Source organism: Electrophorus electricus, chromosome 2 (genome assembly GCF_041902795.1).
Source record: "Electrophorus electricus isolate QZ-2024a chromosome 2, ASM4190279v1, whole genome shotgun sequence".
In the NCBI taxonomy this organism is placed as follows: Eukaryota; Metazoa; Chordata; class Actinopteri; order Gymnotiformes; family Gymnotidae; genus Electrophorus; species Electrophorus electricus.
The window spans coordinates 25,475,547-25,502,672 of NC_137498.1; the positions used below are offsets into that span (position 1 = coordinate 25,475,547).

A 27,126-nucleotide genomic window follows, 5' to 3' on the forward strand; every position below is an offset into this window, starting at 1 on the left:
TAAATGTAAAATGTTATGTAATCTAGCATTTTCTTATTGTTGGTTTTCAATTTAAATTACTTTATCATTTTATTTTTACTTCTTTATAACTTATAGAAATGCTGCTGTGGTATATGAATTTAATTGTATTTATGAATACCCTGTATTGTGAATACATATGTCAATAAAACCAAACATGAACATAAATAGACAACAGATTTAAACACAGAAAGCATTAAAGTTAGAATATAACTTGAATTTTGAAGTAATTACACCTTTTAACTATGAAAATATTCTGGCTCTGGGAGCATTTTTTAAAAATGAGGACACACATGGCCCCTCTTCTCTTCTCTTTCCTTCTCACTCATGACACTTCTGCCATTTATATTTTTTTATATATATATATATATATATATATATATATATCTCACACACACACGCTAACACACATAGAGTTTTGCACACTCTCACAAATGAACATAAACACACACACCCCACAGACTATAGCAACAAGCTAGAAAGACCATAGCAACCAACTGGTACACCATAGCAACCAGTTAGCAACCACCTACTAACAGCATAGTAACCACGAACACATGTTCATTAACACATATATACACACACACACTTTCAGCTCTTTCCAAGCACTTATGTATTTCCTTCAAGAAATGCAAATCTAGCCCTTATTTTATTATAGTTTCTGCAGTTAATACATCTTACCGTACAGACTCTGTTCAAACTGTGTCGAAGGTTCTCAGCAGTGATCAGATTTGTAGTTTTTAATGAAGCTAAGTTTAATGAATGGCAGAATGTGCAGAACTTCAAATTCTAACTGCCATCGATGATGTCACAATAAGCCACTCAGTCTTCACAGAAACACACATACTTTTCTCTTCTTCCTCATAGTCCTCACACTTCTGCCATATACACATACGCTAACATGCACACGCATACACACAAATGCATGCATGCATGCATGCATGCATGCAAATTCACTGGGGCACATACACACACACACACACACGTACACCCCCCCCACACACACACACACTCAGATGTTTTCAAGCACTATGTTTTTCCTTCAGGAAATGCAAATCTAGTAAATCTGTTAATTGCATGGACATGCCAAAAGACAGGTGACAAAGGAAAAACCAATGTAAAATGTTTTAGTGAAGTTTTGGGCTACCACGTTTCAAATATAATTGTACCTAGGAAACTATTGGAGTGAAGGAACACCGGTCTACCAAATTTACTGAATTTTATTATTGACTTGCTGAAGCATTTTTTCATAAAAATTTAAACTAACAATGCAGGTATACTTCAGACAGATCATTTATGTCCTACCATGATGATGATGGCCATTTTATGTCAATGAAACATTTGTTATAAAAAAAGATTTTGAGAAAATAATTATGTCAGCATAATTTGTGAGAGTGCTGCATTTCCCAGACCTTTTGTTGAGGTCCAAAAACTTGGTTAACTGCTGTAAACATTCAGTAGACTGTGTAGATTAAATGGCTCATCTCCAATTAAGAAATAACAGAACAGAGATGTGCCAGTATGGTGCTCAGAGACTAAAATCAATATTTAAACAAAAGTATCTAGAATTGCATCTACTTGAAGGTATTTTTACACCATTTGTTCTATTATTCTCCTTTCTCCTAGGCTGGAATGAACTACTGATTGCCTCATTCTCACATCGTTCCATCACAGTAAAGGATGGCATTCTGTTGGCCACTGGCCTCCATGTCCACAGAAACAGTGCACACAGTGCAGGTGTAGGAGCAATTTTTGACAGGTAAATTTTTTTTCTCATACATTGAAGCAGTAGCTGTATAATGTGAAAGAACCAATTCTTTCACTCATCACAGACATTTAAAAACAGGATTTATATTCTAATAATTCATTGATATTCTGTTTTCCCCCTAATTTTTATGGTTTTGCAATTTACTGTCAAATGTTTTTTTCAAGTTTCACTAAAACACTTCAGGGAAATGTAATATCATATTTAAAAGCAGCTATGCTTACATCTTTTCAAATTTTATCGAATAAAGTTATTTGAGTGCATCCTATACCTACTGTTAAAAGTAGAAAAATCTCAGACTTGAAATATGCGGAATGTTCTTGCTTGCTTGCATGCAGAACATTCAGTGATTAAAAGTCTGTAGGATTTGGTTCTCTTACTTTACAGAAGCACAATAAATTACACATCCTATGGGATAAGTTAAACCACTTAAGGTAATACACAGGACCAGAAATGTAGTAGAGGATGAAGTACATAGTTGTGTTGCATGTAGTATGTAAATCCAGTTGTGGAAGACAGAATTTGGTGGTGTACACTACAAAATAAAAGAAGATTCATTAATAGAATTTTTGAGATTTGTGAGGTAGGGTGGACAGCAATTTAAGATAATTTTGAGAATGGAAGCGTTTTTAAACCCTTCTTAGTCTTAAAAATGTGTTTCATTTTGAGTTAGCAGGGTTCTTTTGTTTTTAAATGAGATTTACACAATTTTCCACGTAGACAAAACAATTCTGCCAAAGCATGTCTGGTGTCCAGTTTTGCTTATTTTGTTTTATACTGGAGCTGAGGATAAAAAAGAACTATAACAGAGGTTACAGTTGTCCAAGCTGCATACCAGGATCATCACACAGAAATGCCTCAAACTGCACCTTGTTGAGAAATCTAAAATAGGCTTTCCATTGGTGTCTATCAGTGTACGATATTTGTAACCTGGCACATTTTTCAAAACATCTCCTTAAATTCTGTGCATTCACATACACTAACAATAAAATTCTCCCAAGAGCACATAGAGGTATATATCTTCAAAATTACAAACAATTCAATACTTGAGATTTGAAAGAGCACAGCATAACATTTTTGAGTCTACATACCTATCACTGCTACCACCACCCTCTCCCCCATTAACTGTTGCAGTGCATTTGGACAGGCATTCTAAAAGCATGTCCTTTCCTCCATGTTTAATACAATTCTGTAAATAGACCACACACTGATTTTAGAGAAACAAGGGTACATACTGTAGATGATAATAAAAGATCAGATTGAGCACTACACCAGCCAAGCTTGTAGACAAGTCTCGTCCTAGGTAGAATGGGCCTTAGTGCTCTGAAGTCTAAGGGCATTTCCCTCTGTTTTTGTATATTTTCTTAAATTCACTTTAAAGGTTCTTATAGTATGATACCCATATGTTTCATATCAAAGTGTTCAAACCAATCTCAGCTCTCTTCCTAATGAGGTAGCATTTAACCTAGGATACTGCATTAAGAAATAATATGGCCATAATGATGAAAAATGGTGTCTATTTATCATATATATCATAGTTCATATCATATCATTTATCAAATTTATCATAGTTCATGTGAATACATACCTTTACTCATGAGAACTAACAGTTTTGGTTTTTGAAATAAGCTTACCCAAGTGATTGGTTCACAAAACCACACAATATATAAATAGTGTGGAAATGTGTAATACATGTCTAATATAACATTTTGTACAATTGTTTATTGAGTAATGGCTTGCAAGCCATTAACCTTTATATATATCCATGGGGTTGTTCTGGGTATGTATTGTGCACCAGACAGACAGTGCAGCTTTTGCAAATCTGATAAGAAGTTTGAGCAAAGTCACATATTAGTAGTGGAGCAGTAGGGCAAAGCACTGACTTTAGAAAGAAGAGCAGTGTTGGAGCATGCCTTTCACATTCCCATGTATTCAACATGTATAAGGAGTGTGGTTGTGAAGGTTGTGAACTTCAAATGATGTTGCCTGATGTGGGGACACTTAATTTATGTTAGAGTGTCTGAAGAGGAGGCATGTTGGTTCACGCGATGATGGTCTCATTTCAGTAAATTAGTTAGTTAAATTAGTTAAATACAATTTGTTAAATACAGCAATATTAAATTAGTTAGCTATATAAATCCCAAGATAGGAATTAAGGCTTATTTGTAATCAAGATGCCTTCATAAAGTTGCAGATATTAGTTGCTGAATCACAGTGGTTCTTTCAAACCCGACATAGCAGGTGGAGATAGCTGCCCAATACAACTTAATGGAGAAATGGAGTGGAGAAAAAATTCACCATAAAATACAATCTGCGTCCACAGTGCATTGCAAAAAACCACATACTAATACTATGAATATATATATATATATATATATATATATATATATATATATATATATATATATATATATATATATATATATATATATATTAATCTCTGAAGAAGATTCACTGTGAGTAATATCTAAAATGTATACAATATATGTACAGTCACACAGAATGGCCACTTTATTAGACTTCCACCTAGTAGGACATTTGGACTTCCATTGACAATCAGAACCACATCAGTTTGTCATGGCATAGGTTCTACTGGGTGTGGCATTCATTCTGCAGGAATCCTGGCCCATGCATACAGGCAAGCTTCTCACATTTTCTACAAATTAGTTAGAGGTACTAACGTGCTATGAACAGCCTGTTCTACATTGTCCCAGAGACGCTCTATAGTTTTATGATGGGGATTACGAAGTACACTTGTGGCATGGTGCATTGCCAGTCCCTGATTCTACACTTGTGGCATGGTGCATTGTCCTGCTCAAAGTGTCCTTCTACCATAGGGTAAACAGCTACTATGAAGGGATGAACTTGGCTAGCGACAATGCCACAGTAAGCCCTACTGTCCAAATATCCATCTGCAGGACCCAGGAAGTGCCAAGAAAACATTCCCTGTAACATTACTCAACCTCCACCAGCCTGAACTTTTGACACCTGAGAGGAAGGGCTCATTACTTCATGCTGCTTGTTTTGACCCATGAGCATGGTGCAATAGAAATCTGGATTCATCTGACCAGCCAAAGTTTTTCCACTGCTTGGTGATCCAATGTTTACACTCTTTTGCCCACTGGAGTTTTGCCTTGCCTTTCTTGCCTTTAGACAGCAATGGCACTCAAATTAGTTTCCTACTCTTCTAGCTCATCTGTGCTAAGGAACGACAAGTTGTGTGTTCGGACACATTAATTGGAGAACCAGCGTTGTATTCATCAGCAATTTGTCATGGTATGCAAAAATGTGTCATCCTTGCTGAGGCATTATTTCAAGAGAATGCTATAAAGATTGTTTTTTGTTTTTTTTACTGACGTTATATATTGAAATTTCTTTTGACTACCTACACATGTAGTTGTTGTTGTTGTGACCCTCAATTTGCCTGTGTGCACCTCCTGTTCATCAGAATGATTTTTGACATCCTCATCTGACTCATTTCATCACAGAGTTGTTTAAATCTACATGAGCCCCTTTCGCTGGATGGTTTTCCAGGATCACACTATTCTCAGCATATTCTCAACAGTGGAGCATGAGAAAACCCCACAAGGTTGCCAGTTTTTGAAGTACTAGTCCCAGCTAGTCTAGAATCGATTACCATGCCTTGTTTGAAGCTGTTCAGATTGCTCAATTTACCCATTCTAATGTGGATTCACACTGAAACTGATCCACAGAACACTTGCTCACATGATTTTGTGCAGTCCAGTGTCATGTGTCTAATATACAGGGAACTCCAATTGTGAAAGAGCAGCGGTGTCTAATGAAGTGGTCATCATTTTGTGCCATCATTCTATATATATCCAAGACATTTAGTGATAGCTGCAGATATCAGAGATTAGATAAAGTTGTATTTTCAATTCATGTGGGATGCATTGGTCAAAATATTTTACTCAGTTGCATTCATCTATGATCTACATTAGATTTGTAAATAATTCAACACACATTTTGTGCATTTCATTTAACTGCCACTGTTGCCACAACTGGATTGTCAAGTGTGGGGGGCTTACTGAGATCTCTAAATATGACCAAAATTGCTCGTGCTTGTGCTGGAGCTGTATCTGAATCCCGCAAACTAGCAAACCTTTTAGGAATGGTCCCATTTTTTAACTGGTTTGAGAAACCAACAGTTATGTATCTGGAAACGGGGATTTCTTTACTCCACAAACAGAAGTCATAAGAATCGACACATCACGTGACAGAACACACTCTAATATTACAAATTTTGCTTCTTTCTGACAGGGCATGGCTACCTGTCCAGAACAAACATTCAGCTATTTTAGGACCACTGATTATTATTGCTGCTATTTTTGTTTTGATTTTGTTTTTTTTGGTAAATGGCAGTAATTTGGCTAAACATCTTAATTTGGTAACACTAGATACCCTCCAGCAGCTTGCATTACATGTTTGTTGGTTGCAGACCAGCAATATTATTGGGCCAGAACTGAACCAATATTTGTGGCTGAGATCCTTTTGTGAAACCATTCAGGGTTTTGGCACCAGCACCGAAACCATGCCAGTGGAAAAGTGCTATGAGTGGCACCACTTTGATTTAATAAGTAAGACTAAGTAACAGGAAGTACATCAACATAATGAACAGCAGGTTTTCCTGTATGGGATGAAAGGGAGATCCCTCCCCAGTGATGCATGATAAAATTTATGAAAAGTAGCTATATCCTTTTCTTTAAAGATCACATAAAACTGGTGCTCTTTCCAAATGTGCATTATTAAAATAAAGTAAAATGTTGACATCCAGAAACATCCAAGACATTCTGATAGCTACTTTCAAACTACATGAAGTTAGGGGGTTGGGGGGAATAAGAAATGCTTCATGATGAACTAGCTAAGTCATGGTATGCAACAGCAATGTGTGATCCTTGCTGAGGCATTCTTTGAAGAGAATGCTGTAAAGATTTTTGTACTGGCATTATATATTGAAATTTCTTTCGACTACCTACACATGCAGTTGTTGTGACCCTAACATGACACCCTAGCAAGCTCATGATGAACCATATAGTTAGTTAGCTGGTCTCATTACTGTTGCCAGTTCTCAATAATGTTGCCAGTTTGCAATGTCAATACCACAAAAAGTAAAGTGTCTAGTTATTCGAGTATTCACAAAAATCCAGTCTGATGCACAATAGGCATAGGCACAATATCATAGGCACAATATCTAGCTGACATCAAAAATGTCATGTAGCTATAATACATGACATAGTAAGCTAACTAGTCCCACATTTTGCTATTGGCTTGGCAGAATACTGTCCCTACAACAGCTGCTTTCAGGTTCCATCAAATTCAGGGAAATTAGGATCTTTGTTCTCCTTATTACTTTGACTTGGACATGTGGTATGAAATTAATTAAAAGTACCTTAAATCAGAAGATCATACTTAATTTGAAGGTGGCATCAACAAGTTTTTTTTACAATTAATTTGACAATCTGTTTTGTGCATATTTGATTTAGTGTTTTTTTATGTGCGGCCTATATCAGACTGCGAATTTTCAGTGACATCTGATGAAGCATCTCAATTCTTGATTGGTCTTTTGCTAGATACTTTTTCTTTTCCTTAAGTAATAATTTAAATGACGACCTTTCCACTTTAGGAATTATTTTGAAGTAACAGTACTTTTACTTGAATACCCACCACTTCTTTTCCTCTACTGTTATGTCATTTACTTGCATGAATTTGTGTTCCGCACTTATCTTGTTAGCCATGTCATTACATTTCAGAGTATCTAATGTTTGCTAGAAGTCAGCATAGGATGGAGCATGAAACTGCTGCATTTGTTCACAAAATAGCCTATATCCGCATCATTTTTGGCTAGTTGCACAGGCAAGAGACAGGTTAGTAAAGGTTTTATTTCATATCGGTATATGCCCTTGCTTAAAATATTATTGTATGACTAACTATGACTGTCTAGGTGTTTGGAAGGGGGCTATCAAATTACTTCACAAGTATTTACCAGATGCATCCGGAGTAATTGACAGCTGTTCCAACAAGTAATAGCTCTTCCTCTGCTGAAAATGTATACAGCTCACTTGCCTTGAATGGTCAACAACTGAAGGAAGTAGGGCAATTTGCAAAACAATAGGCCTCTTGTGCTCTCTAGCCAGATGAGCTGTAGCACACATGCGTGACACTGACGAAACTGATCCACTCATGGATATTTTTTAGTTCAGAATTTGGACATCATGGCCAGGAAGAGGCTTTCTTTAGCTAAAGTTTATGTGGAGTTGTTTGGGTGCAGTGATGAGCTGGAAACTGAGAATGATGTTTCAGTGGCCTCTAGCATGGAGTTACAAGAAAGAGGAAGCATTTGTGATGGAAACAGTGTTATGCTGGACATTTTGAAGTCATTTTGAAAGAACATTTGTGCATGAGAGAATGCATATTTTTTATTTACAGTATTACAGCATTTACAGTATTATTATAGCAATTTTCCCCAGCATAACATTTTATCTTATTAGCAGTGAAGCTAATAGCTGTAAAGCTAATTTTTAGACTTTTAGCAATGAAGCTAATAAACAGTGAAGCTAATATTTTCTTTTAGTAATTTGTGAAACATTGTTGAGATGTTTTACCAAAAAAGAATTCTTGCATGCTCTCCATATATATTGACTGGTGACATTTTGTGCTATAGGATAGATTTTGAGCACTTTGGAGAGGTCTAGAACACTTAGTGGAAAATACTGTGTATCTCTTGAATTTTTTCATACAAATTTATTCACTATATTTGACAAGACCCCAGTGAATCAGGAAATGTAGAGCATGACTGAAATTGTCTCCAGCATCCACATACACATTATAAAACCCCAAAATAAAAGGCGCTTTTTAAAAAAACATATTCCTCTATATTAGATGAGCTCAAATGGAACCTAAATGATGGGGGAAAAGCCTGGATGTGAACACGTCTTGCCCCAAGTGTCTACTTCAATTTGAATCTTGAATGATCATTGTGTTATATGTACAGAAGTATTGTAGAAGTACAAATTATGTAGGAATGATCGTATAATTGGAGGTGCACACAGTGGTTAAATCTGGAAGTGCACACCAAGGTTAAGGGATTGTTTAAAGAAACAAGCACTTGAACTGGCTGTTTCAGCATGGTGAGAAAGGTACTGCAGTGCTTGTCCTTGTGGTATTTTGACCAAAGCATGTCATAGACATTTCATTAAGACCTGAGTGAACCATGTTAACTTGTGTAAATGCAGTATAATCTGTCCTTTTTAATTAATCCACAGGAGAATGTAATGGTGCATAGATAAGTTTGTAGCTCTATACTTTCTGGCTGTATTTCTCAACCATTATGTCATTTAATTTACATGAGTGAGTGCTAGCTAATATAGTCACTTTTTCGTTTGCACAGTTGGACACAGATGCACTTTGCATCTTTGACTCCATTAGGTGTAATTGTGTAAATTAAATTTTCTACTGAGCTGTTTCTTTTAAAAATAAGGAGAAACAATAAGGAGAAATTTTTGTTGCTTCTAAAATTAAGTATTTGAGGGAGGAAAAGTACTACTATATGGGTTAATTTAAAAATAGTCTCTTCCAAGTCTTGTTGTAACAGAAGAGTTGCCACTTTCAATATTGTTTTTCTTCCATTTCAGTGAGCTACCAGCAAGTAATGTTACTATTAAGTAAGTGTATGAAGAGACGTATCAAACTTTTTAATGAAATATAGCTAAGACTTTTTGTGGTTGGTAGGGACCAGACTGAACACTTGGAGGCTTTGTTTAATTTCAGTATGTGATGGCGTTCTACAGTAATAAAAGAGTTTCATGGATATGTAGATTTACACTTTTTCCACAGATTACAACATAGCTTCATCCAAACCCATATTAGTGAAGTAGTACTAATTTTTGAGACCAGTTTCAAAGCAATAAATTAATGGCCTTTGTCTCATCTCTCAACATCATTTGGAATATGTTTTTCTTTTCTACCATTATTGCATGTTGAACAGTATATTCAAACAGAATACATTTGTCCCTGCACCTTTTCAGTAAGTTCTGTTTGCCAGCTAATGTTAAATGAATAAATAAATGTTTTGCCTGTTTATACATCTATAGCGTAGCAAAGTATTTTAGCTAAGTTTAATATTATCAGTATCAGATAAGTGCAAGTTAATTCTATAAGCAAGTCATGTGTGAGAGTATATTTTCATCTAACTGCATTTCTGACAAATCCACAATACCTCTTTCTACTTTAACCATTAGATGACCCCCTAATACCTATTGAAACTTTTTAATAACCTTAACTGAAATATGTTGAGTTTTGACATGTATTTTAGCAGAATAAAATGCTTGTTTTCATTTAGTAATAAAAATGAATGAACTTTTGCTTGGTTTATATTCAGCTGACTTTAGGATTTGACTTGTGAATAACTTTTAATAGACAGATAAATGTCAGTAGGACTGATACTATAATATCTTTAATATCGATTACATATTTAATGTACTTTTTACAAATAGATTAATAATGTTTATTTGATGTAATCTATAAAGAATATGAAATTATCTACAACTATCGTTTTCCTTATTAGTTTTATTATAGAAAGTTTTAACTGGTCTCACTCACCTGGTATCAGTCTTGCTGTGGACTGTACTATAAGGTCTTGGTCTTGACTTAGACTTGGTGTGTACTAGTTTCAGTCTTGACATAGACACAATTACTACGAAGTCTTGGCCTTGACTCTGACTTGGTGTGTCCCAGACTCTGGTCTAATTGTTTAGACCACAGCAGTACTTCATATTACTTTCTGCTTCTGGCAATGGTACACTGTTGTTTGCTCACATGCTCTCCCTTTATGCATAAATTCATCAACATTGAAAGACACATATATTGAATTATCCTTTCTGATCACTGTGTTAATTCGCTGTTAATTACACAGCAATTACATTGTTATCATGAAGCTATATTTAATCACATTTTTGACTCCATAGTTTTATGCTTGGTAAAAGAATGAATCTTGGAATAACTGGTTGCAGGCTGTTGTTTCACTTCATTTGAAATCTCACTGCTCTTCAGTGTGCTATGATATCATACCCATCTCATATCCATTTCTCTAATTCTTTCCTTTTGTCAATAAAGGAGTCATTCCATTTTTCTGTTTTATTTACGACTGCTTATTCGTAACATTTGAATAGTGTAGTTTATGTAGTTGAATAGTGAATAGTCTAGTGTATGTAGTTGATCTGATTTTATGGTTGTTCATTGCAATTCTGTCCATTGCCAGCATCATTACTACATGCGACTGCTTTCTTTTCAACTTTAATTGGCTCTTTGATGATTATCTTTGTACCTTTGTTCTGATCAGATAAGACTAACCTGCAATGCTTTATTGCTGTTAAACATTTTTTAGCAGTTAAATGTATGAATATCAGCAGTCCTTTCCACTGAGTTCATACTGAAAAAATGTAAAGTTCATTTAAAAAAGAAGAAAAAGTTCTGAGATTTGTAAAATATCTTTTTGTTTAGATTAGTTGTCTTAATTCCCAGCTGGTTCATGTTTAGGAATGTGGCATATTTTTCAGTATTTATCTGTCATCTCTCATTTCAAGCTTTGTTGCTGGTGTATGTGGCTAATGCAAAATCACATCAGGCTGACTCCCTCTGAACAAGAGCCTGTAGCTTGTTACTCCTTGAATAGGCACCTCTGACCCCCCCCCCCCCCCCAGTGCAGGCGGAGTCAAAACCTTTAAAAGGGGGAAGTATTAACAATGTAATGTCTGTGTATTGACATTGTAATAACACATTGTGATTGAATACACAGGGAGAGTGCGCACAATGCAGAGGTTGGGGCCATTTTTGACAGGTAATGATGCCACACCTAACCAAAAAACTGCAAAACATACACACACACACACACACACACACAGCCTTATTTACTTGTGAGTTTGCAGTTAAAACTGTCTTTGTGGGACATGAAATGTCAGGGGCTTTATTGGTATCTAAAAAGTGTGTTGTCCTTGTGTGCCTGATCATGTAATCAATATACTTGGCACTGCACCTTGACAGAAGTGCTGGGTTTTCTTTTGTGACCTTTGTGTCTTTTTTCACCTTTTCCAAAGACAGCCTAACAATCTGCATACTTTGTGTAGAAGCCTTCTGATTCAGGATTTGTATTGTTCCAGTGCATGTTCACTAAACTATAATTAGGGGGAATAATTATTTGCCCTGTTCTGAACATGTATGTTCTGTGGTGCCATTATTAAGATGAATATAAATGTAGATGTAAAGTTTAAAGTATTATTTCCTCTCACCCTTTCCTCTCACCCTTCTTTATATTTCATATTTCACAATTTTTTTCTTTCTGTCTTTATCCCTTTCTTTCATTTTCTGTTGGTGATGCAGGGTGCTGACTGAACTAGTGAGTAAGATGAGGGATATGCAGATGGATAAGACTGAATTGGGCTGTCTGAGAGCCATTATCCTATTCAACCCAGGTACTTCAACTCATCATATATATGTGTATTCAGAGCTGGATTTGATTTGAATTATCTTCTTATTCTGTTCAAAATGTAAAGACTTGCCAAATGATGGTTTCATGAACAATTTACATAAAATATGAATATTGTGTTTGTTATATGAGTGGCTTTATGTCAATGTGTTACAATACTAAATAAATAAGTTGGGGGTTAGGGGTTTTTTGGGCGGGGGGCGAGGGGGTGGTACAGTTACTATAATTCACTTGTATTTGTGATTCACAGATGCAAAAGGTTTGTCAAACCCCAGTGAAGTGGAATTACTAAGGGAGAAAGTCTATGCATCGCTGGAGGCTTATTGTAAACAAAGATATCCTGACCAGCAGGGCAGGTACAGAATGCATGCAATGTGATAAATGTCATTCTGTCAGTTTATAATGCTTCTGGAAAAACTTGCCCATAGTGATTTTATTTTCTGTTTTGTGAAGCAAGGTAATATTGGTACTGAAGGCAAGTGTCCATGGGTATTTATTGTAGCTGTGGTGAGCTGAGGTGACATCATGTATGTAAGCCTTGATTGACTCATTTCAGTACCAATGGCTTAAATGGCATCATGCTGTTAGACTTACTGGACAGATGTCTTTAATATTAGAACAGATTACAAAAGTCTTAGTTTTATTTTAAATTGAATTCTGTATTCTTAGGAACTATATTCAGCCATTGCAACAACAGGCTGAGGCAGCATTTTTGTTCTTTTGTACACTTTATATATGTAGCACATATATAGTAAAGAGCTGCAAAGGGATGAAATTGTGACCCCATTCTCATGTGCCTCCTGTAGCAAAATTGCATAATTTTATGAATTATTGAAAAGGGGCAATACCCTAAAATATAGGGAAGATAGGTCAACTAAGTACCAAAGGCTTATTAACTTTATATCAGTCTCTTAAATTATTTCACATCTTGTGCAATGACCGAATACCATTGCTTCAAATATATTTGCCACGACATCCAACATTCATCCATGTTGAATAAATGGGAAGTTTATTGATCAATGAATAAACAAATTATTGACGTTGTGAAACGGGTGCTATAGACTACTATGACAGACTTGGCTTAGGCGTACAGAATACCTAATGAGTGACACTTATCTCCTCTGCCCCCTTTTCTCATTTAAAGAAAATAAATCAAATAATAAACCACCAACAAAGACTAGAACTAGGATCAGAGGGAAGAACTTTTGCACAAGCCAGATAACTGTTTAGCTAGGTTGCTAACTAAGACTAGCCTATCCGAAAAAGTTAACAGAACTAGCGGTGAGCATCACATACCGGAGGGTTGCCTACAAGGGGAGGAGATTCCTGTTCCTATTATTGTATCAAATAACAAGGGGAGAAATATTAACCTGAATAGGATTATTTCTAGGAAATGCAAATCGTTATTGACACCCTGAGATAGCTGAGATACATCAGTTTCCAGGGACAATTGTCAGTTTGACCAGTCTGTCCTACAAGAGGGATCACTGAAGTTTAGGTGTGGTTATGGTAGACTGGAAATACACCTGATCCTGAATATTCCAGTGTGCTGTCAATGACCCCACAACCAAAGGTTGTCCTGAATCGACAAGCCTAAGCTTCACCAAGAGTGTAGAGCTGAGATGTATGGTTCTTTGACTTTGGAAGTATCCTAGACGTAGTTTGTAGAAATCCATGGTTGGCTAATTAGTACTAATTACTCTTGGCCAAACAGGATTAATTCTAACTTTACCAACAATGCAAAACAAAAATTTGACTATCCTGACAGAATAGTGGAAAACAAATTAAATGGTTTAAGATAGACTAACACACTAGATACAAGACGAACATAAAATAAGACACTATGCTATATACTTAATTATTCTTGCGAGAGGTTCTGACTTCTTTTCTGGATCCAACTTTCCTCACGTTTAACCACCTAAAAACCCCTTCTTCTGACTCTCCTGAGAATTGATGTTTATATCCCTTACTCAGGGAGGGGGATAGATTGTTCTCAGGTTCACTCATGCATATTTATGCCTTTGGTCTCATCTCTGGCTTTGGCAGGTAAAAATAAAGAGTTTTAACTAAAAAAAATAAGAAAGAAGGGAATAAAACAAATATGTAGTTATATTTGGTTATGAGAAATATGTCTTTTAAACTATATAAGGTAGGGTCAGTTACCTTAATTTACCTCAGCCTTTTGTTCCTGATATTTAGATGTAGAGTGCAGATGTTCTGATAAGTAATATAGAGCACACAGTTATATGTAAGAAAGCAACTACATTTTCCAAGAAACACACAACTTGAAAACAGTTGATTACTGTGAGTGATAGGAGCATAGAAGAGAGAAATGGAGAAAGGTAGAAAGCATGATTACTGAAATAATCTTCCTCTATCTATCTATACTTGAGATGAGGAGATATACACTAAGTAATACATGTATGAAGGTTAATATGCAAACACTAGAATAGTAGTGTGTTTGTGTGTGTGTGTGTGTGTGTGTGTGTGTGTGTGTGTGTTTGTGTATATATAGTGTTTGTGTTGGTATATAGTTATCTGGTTAAGGTGCTTGACTAGTACTCAGAAGATTGACAAATTGCCACTGTTGGGTCCTCTGAGCAAGGCCCTTAACCCTCAGTTTCTCAAGTTGTATTTAAGTTGTAAGTTCTGTGGATAAAAGCATCAGCTAATTGCCATAAATAAATGTAGATAGATAGATGGCCTACATCAAATAACTTGATGTCATTTTAATGCATAGTATCATCTACCTACCAGTATTTCTATTTCAACTGCTTAGCTAACGATCTTGGATAAGAACCCCTGTTAAGAAGAGGATCCAATGACATTTGGGAGAAAAACATGTAGGATTTTATGCATTTTTATGTGTTGCAGGGTGAGGTTCATTTCATTGAGGCTCATAACGCATGTCCACTGCACCTCCCTGGCTGATAACAAGCATCTGTCACATTTCCATTTAAAACAATGGACTTGCTATTCGAAAAGCCCATAAGGTCTTACTAGGGAACTGAATAGGATTTCTCTGATGAGGCCTGATTGTCCATGCACTCTAGTAGTAGACCTGTCTGCAAATGTGTTTATTTAAAGTAAAACAACTAATGTTTAAACAGAAACAAAAATAATAACAGTATTGCCACCAAAATGTACATGTCCATTTTACTGTAGTAAAATGTATCTGCATACAAAATTTCAGCTTTCTTGGTGTTTTCATGTGTTTTTTATATAAAAGGAGCGAACTTCAAACTGCCATAGCTGAGGCAGCACTTGAACCAGGGCAGGAGCAGGCCACATTCAGGAGTTTAGATTATAATCACTGAGATTTTGTTCACTTCATATCAAAAGAGGTGCCAAAAGTATTGAGAAATTGAGTAAATGGCGAGCAGGAAAAAAAAGTGCTGTAACTAGCAAATCTAATACTCTTAAGCTACACTGCCTGGCCAAAAAAAGGTCTCACACACTAATATTTTGTTGGACCGCCTTTAGCTTTGTTTAGGGCACGCATTCGCTGTGGCATCGTTTCCACAAGCTTCTGCAATGTCACATTTATTTCTGTCCAGAGTTACCCAAGATCTTGTATTGATGATGGGAGATTTAGACCATTGCGCAAAGTCTTCTCCAGCACATCCCAAATATTCTCAATGGGATTCAGGTCTGGACTCTGTGGTGGCCAATCCATGTGTAAAAATGATGTCTCATGCTCCCTGAACCACACTTTCACAATTTGAGCCCAATGAATCCTGGCATTGTCATCTTGGAATATGCCCGTGCCATCAGGGAGGAAAAAAATCCATTGATGGAATAATCTGGTTGTTCAATATATTCAGGTAGTCAGCTGACCTCATTCTTTGGGCACATAATGTTGCTGAACCTGGATCTGACCAACTGCAACAACCCCATAACATAGCACTGCCCCCACAGGCTTGTGCGGTCGGCACTAGGCATGATGGGTTTTTACTTTAGCCACCTCTCTTCTTACCGTGATGCACCCATCACTCTGGAACAGGGTAAATCTGGACTCAAACCACATGACCTTCTTCCATTGCTCCAGAGTCCAATCTTTATGCTCCCTAGCAAGTTGAAGCCGTTCTTGCCGGTTAGCCTCACTGACAAGTGTTTTTTTTTTTTTTAAGATACACAGCTGTTTAGTCCTAATCCCTTGAGTTCCCTTTGCAATGTGCGTGCTTTCAGTATTATACATATCCCTGAGTTCTACTGTTGTTTTTCTACGATTTGATTTCACCACGTTTAAGCGATCACCAATCACGATCATTCAAGATTTTTTTCTGACCACATTCCTTCCTCGAAGATGATGTTTCCGCACTGTCCTTCCACTTTTAATAGTGTGTTGGACAGTTCTTAACCCGATTTTAGTAGTTTCAGCAATCTCCTTAGATTTTTTCTCTGCTTGATGCATGCCAATAATTTGACCCTTCTGAAACAGATTAACGTCTTTTCCACGACCACAGGATGTGTCTTTTGACATGGTTGTTTAACAAATGAGAAGCTACTCACTGCATCAGTTAGGGTTAAAAAACTTGTTGCCAGCTGAAACATAATAACCCATGCAGTAATTATCCAATGGGAGGCTCTTACCTATTTGCTTAGTTAAATCCAGGTGGTGAACTTTTTTTTTTGGCCAGGCAGTATATTTAACTTAATAAAATACTGCCTAAAAATGTCTTAAATGTAACTATTAAAATGGTGGAAGACAATAACATTGTAATAACCTGTATCATTTATCATGGGTGTGGCAATATTAGTATCAGCTTGAATATTTCATATTGCCTAATGTTTATTTCTTATGTTTATTAGGTTTGCCAAACTGCTCCTCCGGTTGCCAGCCCTGCGCTCTATTGGCTTAAAGTGCCTGGAGCACCTGTTCTTCTTCAAGCTGATTGGTGATACTCCAATCGACACCTTCCTTATGGAGATGCTGGAGGCTCCCCATCAGCTGACCTAAGATGGTCTGCTCGTGACCCATTTGGTTTGCACCAGGGTTTACCGGCTCCCTGGACATTGGGGATTCACTGTGTCTGCTAATTAAATCTCCTGCTCATGCCCTCCTTTACTCTGTCACCCCTTTTAACTCCCCACTTTCTCATATGCCGGTACATCCCCAAATAAACTTTAAGCAGTCAGAAAATGAAGGAAATAAAAACCTTACACATTTTCCAGTGATTTTACACAAGGGGATTATGAAATTTATCCTAATGTAGGCTTTAGTTGTAATCTTAATCTTTAAATTTTAGTTCCCCTATATTCAGCATCTTTTTTTCCTTTGTTAATCATACAGATGGGAAATGTCCATCACTTCAGTTAAAACAACTAATTGGCTGAATTCACAGCATGAAATTTCACCAAATGATCTTATTTACACCCCTATGGCCCTGCCTCTTTGCATTCTATCGGTTGCACTATGACTGTAGATTTTAGCTAATGTGTTATATTGTAGCTTCAGTTCATAATTATTAAGTATTTTGCTCATGAAATGAGTCCAATCTGTAGTTGCATCAATGAAATTCAGGGTGTCCTCTGCCGGCTCCATATTAAATGCTGTAGTCAGGGTTTTTTTTAATAAATTTATGTGGAATCATTTTATCCCATTGGACATGCATTTTTGCTCACGTCCAGGGGAGGGCCTAAAGGCACAGATTTTTTAAATTTTATTTTTGAAGAGCTTTTTTTTGGGGGGGGGGGAGGTTGTGTGTGATTTATTCATAATAAATTGAGCTTTGTTCAGTAGGTCTGCATACCTTCATAGTTACATAATTCTCCATTTATCAGCAAAGTGGTCCAGTGCTTAGAAACCTGTCAAGTTCTTAAAACAGAACTTTCAGTGCCAGACCCACATTTTGACCCCAGAGAAGTGATCTTTGTAGTGTGTGTGTGTGTGTCTGTGTCTGTGTCTGTGTCTGTGTCTGTGTGTGTGTGTGTGTGTCTCTGCGCGCACGTGTTTGCGTACATTTATGTATGTAAATCCAACCACTTTTTTCATGTGCCAGGTGTAATAGGCTTCTCTTTCCACTCACTAAAAAATTAGAGCTGAACAACTTGTACTGTCAGTGCTGACCAAGTATTGACCATGTGTTCAGCATGAAGAAGAGAACTGTAGTGTATGTTGGATAGGTCCTGGTTTAGATATTTGAAATTTTAGCTTTTACATTCCATCGATATCAATGCCTGTGTTCTTCACTCAGTCAAACAAAACTTCTCTGTTGTTCACCTTTTAAAAATTATGATTAAGCAGTGAATTATTTCAAGGATGCTTGGTGAAATTTGATAGGAATAATTTTTCCTTAGTTGCTTAAAAAAAAAAAAAAAAAAGATGAATCGAACCAGCATCCATTGCTATCTATGCATCTGTTAGTACAGAGGCTGAATGCATGCAAGCAACCAGACCATCTGGCACCATTTTTATGCACACTAACCATAAATATATGTGGAAGAGAGCAGACATCCATTCACATATCCTAGCTATGAAAAAAATGGAAGTGTATAAAGATATTGCCCATTTTCCAAGCTATTTAATTTTTCATTGTAGTAGTGTAAAACTAAATGTACCAGGTGCTTTCTCTCCTTAATCCATTACATTTGAGAGCACAGGCCTATACCAGCTAGTTTTTAAGTCTGTGCTTTTTGGTGCTAAACGTTATGATGGGTAGATATTTTGTCAACACCAATGCAAACACCAGGGCATGACATAGACTCATTCACTGGTTAATATGCAAACACACATTTAGAAGAGCAAAATTCATAATGCTCTGGTCTAGAATTTCATCGTCCATTATATTTTAGTCCATAATTCAGGTCTTGTAGCTGGTGTATAATAGATTTCTGTTTTGATTTGTGAGCATATAAAATGTGTTCATCATAAAGCACATCATGAATGTATTCAGAAATTGAACAAGCGGTAGTTCATCAGCAACTTCTAAGGTAATCTGTCATTTTTCAAAATGGGTTTTATTAGTCACAATTTTTAATTCTTTATTTTGCGGCTTTTGATGAATGTCCTATTTCTTTGAGTTGTCCATCTGGGTTCCAGAAGTTTATAATGCATCATCATTTCATGTCTGATGAATGCAGATATTTCACTTTATATTGTCAGTGTTAGGACTGTCCTCTTCCACCTATATGATACTATAATGCTTGCGTTCTCTTTACTAATTCTTATATTAGGGAGGGTCTGTAATGCAGTACAAGGTCACTCCATAATAGTTTAATGGACACTTTTCTATCTAAGTGGGCATGCACTTTTTGAATTTGTGCACTGTATTCCACCTGAAAAAGTGGTTGGTTGTTTTGTAATTGGGGCAACACTACAGTTTATTAAGTCTGTGAAGCATGATTCCAGAATCTCAGCATTTTTGTTCAACAGAGCGGAAGGGAAAGACAAAAATGCACACACGAGTTTTGACTAAGAAGAGCTGTTTAACTGCGCTAAAACCTTTTGTTAAATTTAGTGCAATGGGCTTCATTTGTTGTTACTTGGTTGTAATTTACTGTAATTGGTCCTTGCTATTGAAGACACCACCAACTTGCATGTGCCCATGGCTGGCTTTAGGTGTTTTTTGGGTTCTACTTTTTTTATTTTTACAAAGTAAACAGTTCTATTCAATGCAGAAAAAAAAAACTGATCAAAGTTAAGACTCCACTGGTGCTTTCTGCCATGCCTCTGCTGCATTTTATTTTTTCTTGTGGAAAGTTCTTGTCTGAGTGTTTGAAACTGTATACTCTGAAATATGTAGTGTAAATATGCAGTTTCTCACCTAGAAAAAAAAGATGCCTGTCCTTTACAATGCACGAGTCTGTTTATGTTGTTGAAACAGCAGTAGTTGAGGACTAAACTTGAATAAAGCTGCATCTGGATACACATATATAAGATGTAAACATGGAAGCAAAAATATTTTGAGCCCTAAAATATAAGGCTTAAATTGTCCCCTTGAACAGTCATACTGGGCTGCATTACATGAAGAGTAGAAGCTTAACAACTAGGAGAATAATATCCTGCCTAAACATGAAATGCAATTGAAGAGAATTCAATGAATTCAATGACACCCACTAAAACAAAATGAGAAATCTACAGTTTCAAACAAACAAAAAGCTTCTCTGTGTTGCCTGACCCTCCTTTACATCTTTATGTCTTATGTATTGGTGTATTAAAGTGCAAAGATTATAACTTAATATCTTTTCCCGCTTTAATTTAAATGTTTTATATTTTCTTTGCGTTTTTTAAATTACTCTCGCAGTTTTGGAAATGACTGTACTTAAAGTGATCTACCTGACCACGCTTTCTTTTGTTCCATGTCTAAGTAAATGTAGAGTTGGTTTTGTATGCTCTTTTTCTTTGACCATGTCTCCCTCACCGTCATCAATTACAATTTAATTCCCAAGTTTTAAAGAACTTTGAATTTGAATTTCTTTCTTTCTAATGATTTTGGTTTTACTAAATTATAAGCCAGGTCTGCTGGCATTACAATGGAACATTAAATCTGGTATTGATAAACCACTTTTCAGAAGACAATACCTTGTGCATGTTCTTTATGTTTCTATGTCAGATGTGGCTTTTCCTTGTAATTTATTTATTTGTATTTCAATACACAGTCTATTTTCTGAGTGTGTCTTTTGTTATGTTGATTTGAAATGCCTCAAGCAAAAAAACAAACAAAAAAAGTGTCAATTAACTAATTTCAAGTTGCAAAAGAACATGACCTATATAGAGAGAAATCTGATTTCATAATATCTTGATCATAAAAGCTCTAACTAATCTGGGGTCCTTCGATTTAAATCCAGTAGGACCCTTGGGCCTTGGTTGGCAGTTGCAGTGTACTGATTAGTGCACTGGAAGGGTACCCTTTAAGACTGTTATGTGCTAAATAACTGACCAGTGTGATATCTTGTGGAATAGTGAATGGTCTCTCTGAATTAGTTAACCAACTGGTGGAATGAAAGTTTAATTTTATTGTTAATCCTTTGACAAGATCAGATCAGAGCAATATTTATATTGCTGTTGCTCCTTGATCACTCTCCTTTTGGGAAGGAAACAAGACATCAAATGTGACTACTACAGTTTGGTAATGTCCATCCCCTGCCTTTAAATGGACAGTGATTTTTTTTTTTCCTGTCATGATGTGAGCCAAATAAATAGATCAAGTTTTTAAATAGGTTAAGCTTTGTATTTTATTATTTGTTATGGTCAGTGCATGGTAATGCATTAAAACTATATAAAACACACTGGCTAGTATACTTTTATAAATAGTTGTACTAACCAGCATACTGTAGCTCACAGTATTACTGACAACTAGTTACACTTAAATCATTCAGCATGACCAGTTAAAGATAACAGCAAATCGATAGCATTAAGCAGCTCAAGGGCAAGTGTGAGAATTTTCAGAAGTCAGAAGAGAGGTGTGCCAGTGCACTTGTATGCCTTAGGCTGAAGGCTTTTAAAATACCTTTGTACCTTTTAAAATAATATTTACATTTTGTATGTTTTGCCACAATCTGTTAAGTGGGGGAGGGTTAGAGAAATCCCTAAAGATCAGTGCTGCAGCTTAGCCTCAGTAAGTTAGGCAACTTATTTATTTTTTATTTATTATTGTGTCGTCTTTTATTGTACTTTACAACAGGACACTACGAATTCAGAGACGTATTACAAATAAAATAAAGCGTAGAAAAAGGCGTCTGAAATGCTTTGTGTTGGAACCTATGTAGCTTAGGTGCAAACAAATATCAAAGAAACTTTCAGTTTTGACCTGAATGATTGGACTCCCACATACATATTGTATATAAATATAAACATATTTATTTATTAATTATTCTTATTTCTAACAAAAAATCTAATGTGTAATTTTGTTTATATTTTTTTAGATGCAAATGAAAAGCTGAATTTTTTTAAAGGACACGCAGGGAGAGAAAGTTTTAAAAAGTGTGTGGTGGTGTAGTCTTAATGAGAGAAGTGATGACTGACAAATATGAAGAACTGCAGATCAAAAGAAAATGCAACAACCTCACGTGCAGTCTAAAAGGGAGGGCAGGTGAAGTAATGTTAAGCATCAATTTAACTAGATTCTTCCTCTAGAGTACATTCATTCAGTAAAGGAAAAATATTGATAGGTAGAACATGGGATTATATTCAAATTTATGCCAAAATTGATAACTCTTATTCACATAGCATACTGTTCAAATGAATTGGCTGTGTAAAACGTGAGTTTACTTCAAAATGTTTAGAATTGTTAAAACACTACAGATTAAAACATGGCCATTGTGTGTGAAGCCATGCAATACCCTGTCTCCATTCAGATCATTCCTGCACATTTGAGACATGGAGTGCCCTTCCTTCACCTTTGTGCAAATATCAATCAACAGAGTCAGGAAAGTTTCTGTCCTTTAGGCATCTAGTGTAAAAATCATGCAGATTTCATTCAGAGAAAGCAATATTTTGAACACTTGGAAGGCCACCTAAAAAATATTAAACATACTCTTCATTCATTTGAAGGTTTTTCATGAATATCCATGTCATAAACTTGGAAGAAATCAATTATGTTCAGAATGAGAACTACTCATTACTCAAAGTCTCTCTTGTAGGAAGAAGACTTAAACAAAGCAATTATTGACAGATTGGGTTGTCTAAGTTGGAAGGCATTTCCACTGTGTATAACTTATGCATGCATGAAATTGTAAAGGAGCTTCATTACATTTTCAGCATCTGTCCTAGTTAATAAAGAAATTATCTTGAGCACATTGAGAAAGCATGACAGCAACATTTGATAATTGTATGTTATTGAAATTGGCAAATAATCTTTGCCATTTACACCCTATACATGCATCTTTAGGGTCAAATGGTCCTTCTTTTAAGAGAGAAGAGCTTTTTAAAGGAACATTTTTCTATCATTGAACCAGTTGAGTACATACTTCATGACAGGGCAAAAAACCACTCCAGTATACACCAATTTTGCAGTTACTCTCACAGCTTTGGAGTAAGATATTAAAGAGATGTTCAAGAGCAGAAACAAATTGTTTTTCATCTCTATACAAGTCCTTCTATGATGGCTTATATTTGAGAGAAACTTTTTCCTCTGGCGAAGAGTTAAAACTGTCACTCATATTGATGACTTCGAAGTATGAAACCATTTTGAAACATCCTGCAAGAAACAAATAATTGCAGTTTATTAGGTGTTGACAGACATTCCTGTTACACCACGATCTTCACTGACATCTATTTATCTAGCTATACTTTGTAAACCAGATGATGTGAAGAAATATGGATACCCCAAAGTGCTAGAGTCCCTACTCATAGATTTGAAAAGTTTGGAAGATGACACATTTTTTGTACCTAGTCAGGATAAAATCATCAAGGATACTGTATTCTGTCTGGTTGATGATAATTAGGGAGCACATTCAATAAGTGGGCTTTTTAAAGTTTTATTGGCACAAACCTCTGTCATTTTTGTACTGGAGAATGCTGACAAATGCGGGCTCCCAAAGTAAGAATGGGGGTGTTTCCTGTCAAGGCATGACCATAGTCTGCATCTTGAAGCAGCATTAGCTAGCACTGCCTAAGCACATTATTGTGAAGTAAAAATACAGTGTACCATCTGTTACAGACTGAGTTATTTTCATGCCACATCAGGTTACCCACCAGACGGTCTGCATGATTTGCTTGACAGCATTGTGCAATTGGAGTTAGGACTGTGCCTTAATAGCCTAATCAAGAAGAGCTGTTTTTCTCTTGAGGACCTGAATAGTTCCATCAGACACTTTCCATACAAATGGAATGACAAAATGAAGTACCCACATGTTGCAATACATTTTGTATCTAGAAAAACCATAGGAGGCAATGCACATGAACACTGCTGCTTGTTGTGGATGTTAGCTTTTATGGTTGGTGACAAAATGCCTGAAGATGAGAGTGTGGCAGCTATTGATGACCTTGAAGGATATTGTGGAGCTTGTTAGGGCCCTGGTTCATACAGATGAGACCTTGACAGTAAGATTGATGAGCACCATTATAGATTTTTGGACATTTCTACACATGAAAAGTTTATTCCAAAGCACCATTTGCTAGAACATTACCCGTGGCTCATTATTGCTCTTGGTCCTCAAGTGGCTCTGTGGACAATGAGGTCATCTTGACCATACACTGAGTTGCTGCCATGTCTGTGATTAGATATTAGATGTCATTAGATATTTGTGTTAACTAGCAGTTGAACAGGTGTACCTAATAAAGCCAAAGTCAAATTTATTTGTATAGTGCTTTGTACAACAGATATTGTCACAAAGCAGCTTTACAAAGGTTCAAGTCCAAGCCCCCAGTGAGCAAACCAAGGGTGACAGTGGCAAGGAAAAACTCTCTTGTAAAACGGTAAGCGGTAAGGAAGCGGACGCATGTGCGGAGAGGAGCGAGATTTATTATGGGCAAATCCAAAATCAGAGTCGTAGTCGTAGTTCAGGGCCAAAGAGCCACGGAGAGCACAGGGATACATGATTAAATGGGACAAGGGATAGGATACACGAGTAACAAAACACAGAGGCTAAAACTAAGCACATGGAAGCAAACGGGAGCAGGCTATAACATAAACTAGGAAACACTGAGGCTAGCTGAACACAAAGAAGCAGAGTACAAAGAGACCACCATAAGAATAAACATGAAAACACAATGAACTAACCACATATAATAATTCAATGACCAGCAAAGACACAGGGAACAAGACATGGTTTAAATACATGAAATTAACAAGGGACAGGTGTGGAAAAAAAAAAGGAGGGGCGGAGAAAACTAAACTAAGGCATGGAGCCAGGGAGTGCAGGAAAACAGACAACAGGGACGCCAGGAGGGTGGCCATTTGTGACATCTCTAGACCATGAGGAAGAAACCTTGAGAGAAATCAAGGCACAAAGAGGGGGCCCATCCTTCTCAGGTTGACAGTGGTCACTACAATATTAACAATAAGAAGTGTGAATAATGAAACAGAAAAACTAATAAAAAAATAATACAATGAAAAAATAAGCAAAAACAGTCTGGTTTTCTAAAAGTCCTAGTCTGGTTCCAATAGCATACGCATGTTCAAAACCCAGCCTGCATGGAAATATCCGTCAAGGGTAGCGAAGAAGCATTAGGCTGGTGTGGAGGTGTGGTGGGATACAACAGGGGACATCAGGGGGTGGTGGGAGTAGCCATGGCAGCTGAGATGCGTTGAGGCTCAGTAACATCCTGAAACCATGAGTACATGTGCCTCAGCAGAAAGAGAGAATAGATTATTAGGCATGTCCAGGTACAAGGGTGTTTAAATTAGGGAACTGTAATGTGCAAAGATGGACTCTCACAGATCTAGCTATGGCAACATAGCTAAAAGGATAGAGCCAGAAGGAACCACAGGCATGAGGGCACCCTGGAACATCAGCACTCCTCTGCTCTCAGTCAAGAAACTTGAGTGACAAAAAAGAGGTGAAGTGACAGCATCATAACATCCCAGTTTAACATATCTTTCAGTGCTCATAAACCCCCAGATCTACACCTTTACCTAAGATGGAAGTAGTTAATAAAATGCTTGACTGTACACATAGGTTTTCAGCCTAACCTTATATATTTACACTGTGTCTGAGTCTCAAACATCTAGAGAATGGTAATTCCATATTTTGGGAGCTGTATAGGAAAAGGCTCTGCCCCCTGCGGTAGATTTTCTTATTTTTTGTACTAGTAAAGAGCCTGCACCTTTTGATCTAAGCAGACATGGTGGGTTATAAAGTGGCTTGTGAATGTAGTGTAACTGCTTTTTACTTTGTAACCTGGTTTTTACATATGCCCCAAGTGCACTACAATGGTTCTATTGCAAATTATATAACTTTAAATTGATTCATATGCCTATTATAAATAAACTCACTTTGGCTAATGATTACTTTAAAATACCATAATGCTTTAAAATGTGAAGTAACCTGGAGAAAATGGGTGATAAGCAGAATCATGAAAAATAAATTCTTATGTTAATTCTTAAAATAGCCTTCATACACTTCAATGGGTTTATAAGCTTGGAATAATTAGGTTATCTTTGCCTTTAGAAAATGTTCCCAAAATGCTTCAAAAGATCAAAGGATGAGACAATGTAAATGTAACAGGTCTGGGCCACCTGCTAGGCCATCCTCAGTCACCAGAGGGAGGCACAGAGCTCCTCATCAGTTAGGAAGGACAACAGGCATCTCCCATACTTGAGGGAAACTCTCCCACTCCTTGGTAATCAGTCTTGGGCTTTAAGAGGTCTGTCATAAAACTGGCTAGTAAAGGCTCTTCTCTGGTTTCCCTTTCCTTTTAAGTTTTTTACCTACCTGGTAAAACATTTACATTTACAGCATTTAGATGACACTTTTATCCAAAGCAACTTAGAATTATGACTGAATACAGCTTGAGCAATTAAGGGTTAAGTGCCTTGCTCAGGGGCCCAACAGCGGCAACTTGGTGGTGGTGGATCTTGCAATGGCAACCTTCCAATTACTATGCCAAAACCTTAATCACTGTGCTAGCACTGCCCTTAAAGAGGTTTTCTGATTTCTCTCCGTCTTCTCCTTATGCTATATGTTTTCTTCAGTTTATCCTTTTAGTTGGAAAAAGGTCTGTGTTATATTTTCTGCTCTCTCTTGGGCCAGTCGGTGTTTTTCTGATGGTCTGTAGTCTGGTTTTACACCATGTGCTGATAATTGGTGTAACTTTAAAGATAGCAGTTCTCCTGCTTGATATAAGGCTTTTATTTTACCTCTCTGTGATCAGGGTTTCAAACCTGCCTGTGATTGAGCTCAAGTCTGAGTTTCAGGAGAGTTTTTTAGTTCACTCTATATCTTGAGACCTTGCCCAGGC

The 27,126-nt window shown here is 36.6% G+C and overlaps 1 protein-coding gene across 16 annotated transcripts in view; it reads left to right on the forward strand.

Annotated features, from left to right (window-relative positions):
* Positions 1–27,126, forward strand: part of rxrba (retinoid x receptor, beta a) — a 64,740-nt gene that overhangs the window by 13,822 nt on the left and 23,792 nt on the right. For 9 of the 16 annotated variants that reach the window (XM_081696589.1, XM_081696630.1, XM_081696637.1 and 6 more), the window contains 4 exons: positions 1,645–1,777; positions 11,595–11,636; positions 12,176–12,267; positions 12,532–12,637. In XM_081696589.1, the coding sequence (XP_081552715.1) occupies positions 1,645–1,777; positions 11,595–11,636; positions 12,176–12,267; positions 12,532–12,637 (373 nt within the window). Of the gene's footprint in view, positions 1–1,644; positions 1,778–11,594; positions 11,637–12,175; positions 12,268–12,531; positions 12,638–15,155; positions 15,469–17,093; positions 21,449–27,126 lie in introns of those variants that run through there. The other 7 variants (XM_081696612.1, XM_027031696.3, XM_081696629.1 and 4 more) reach the window with 4 other exon arrangements.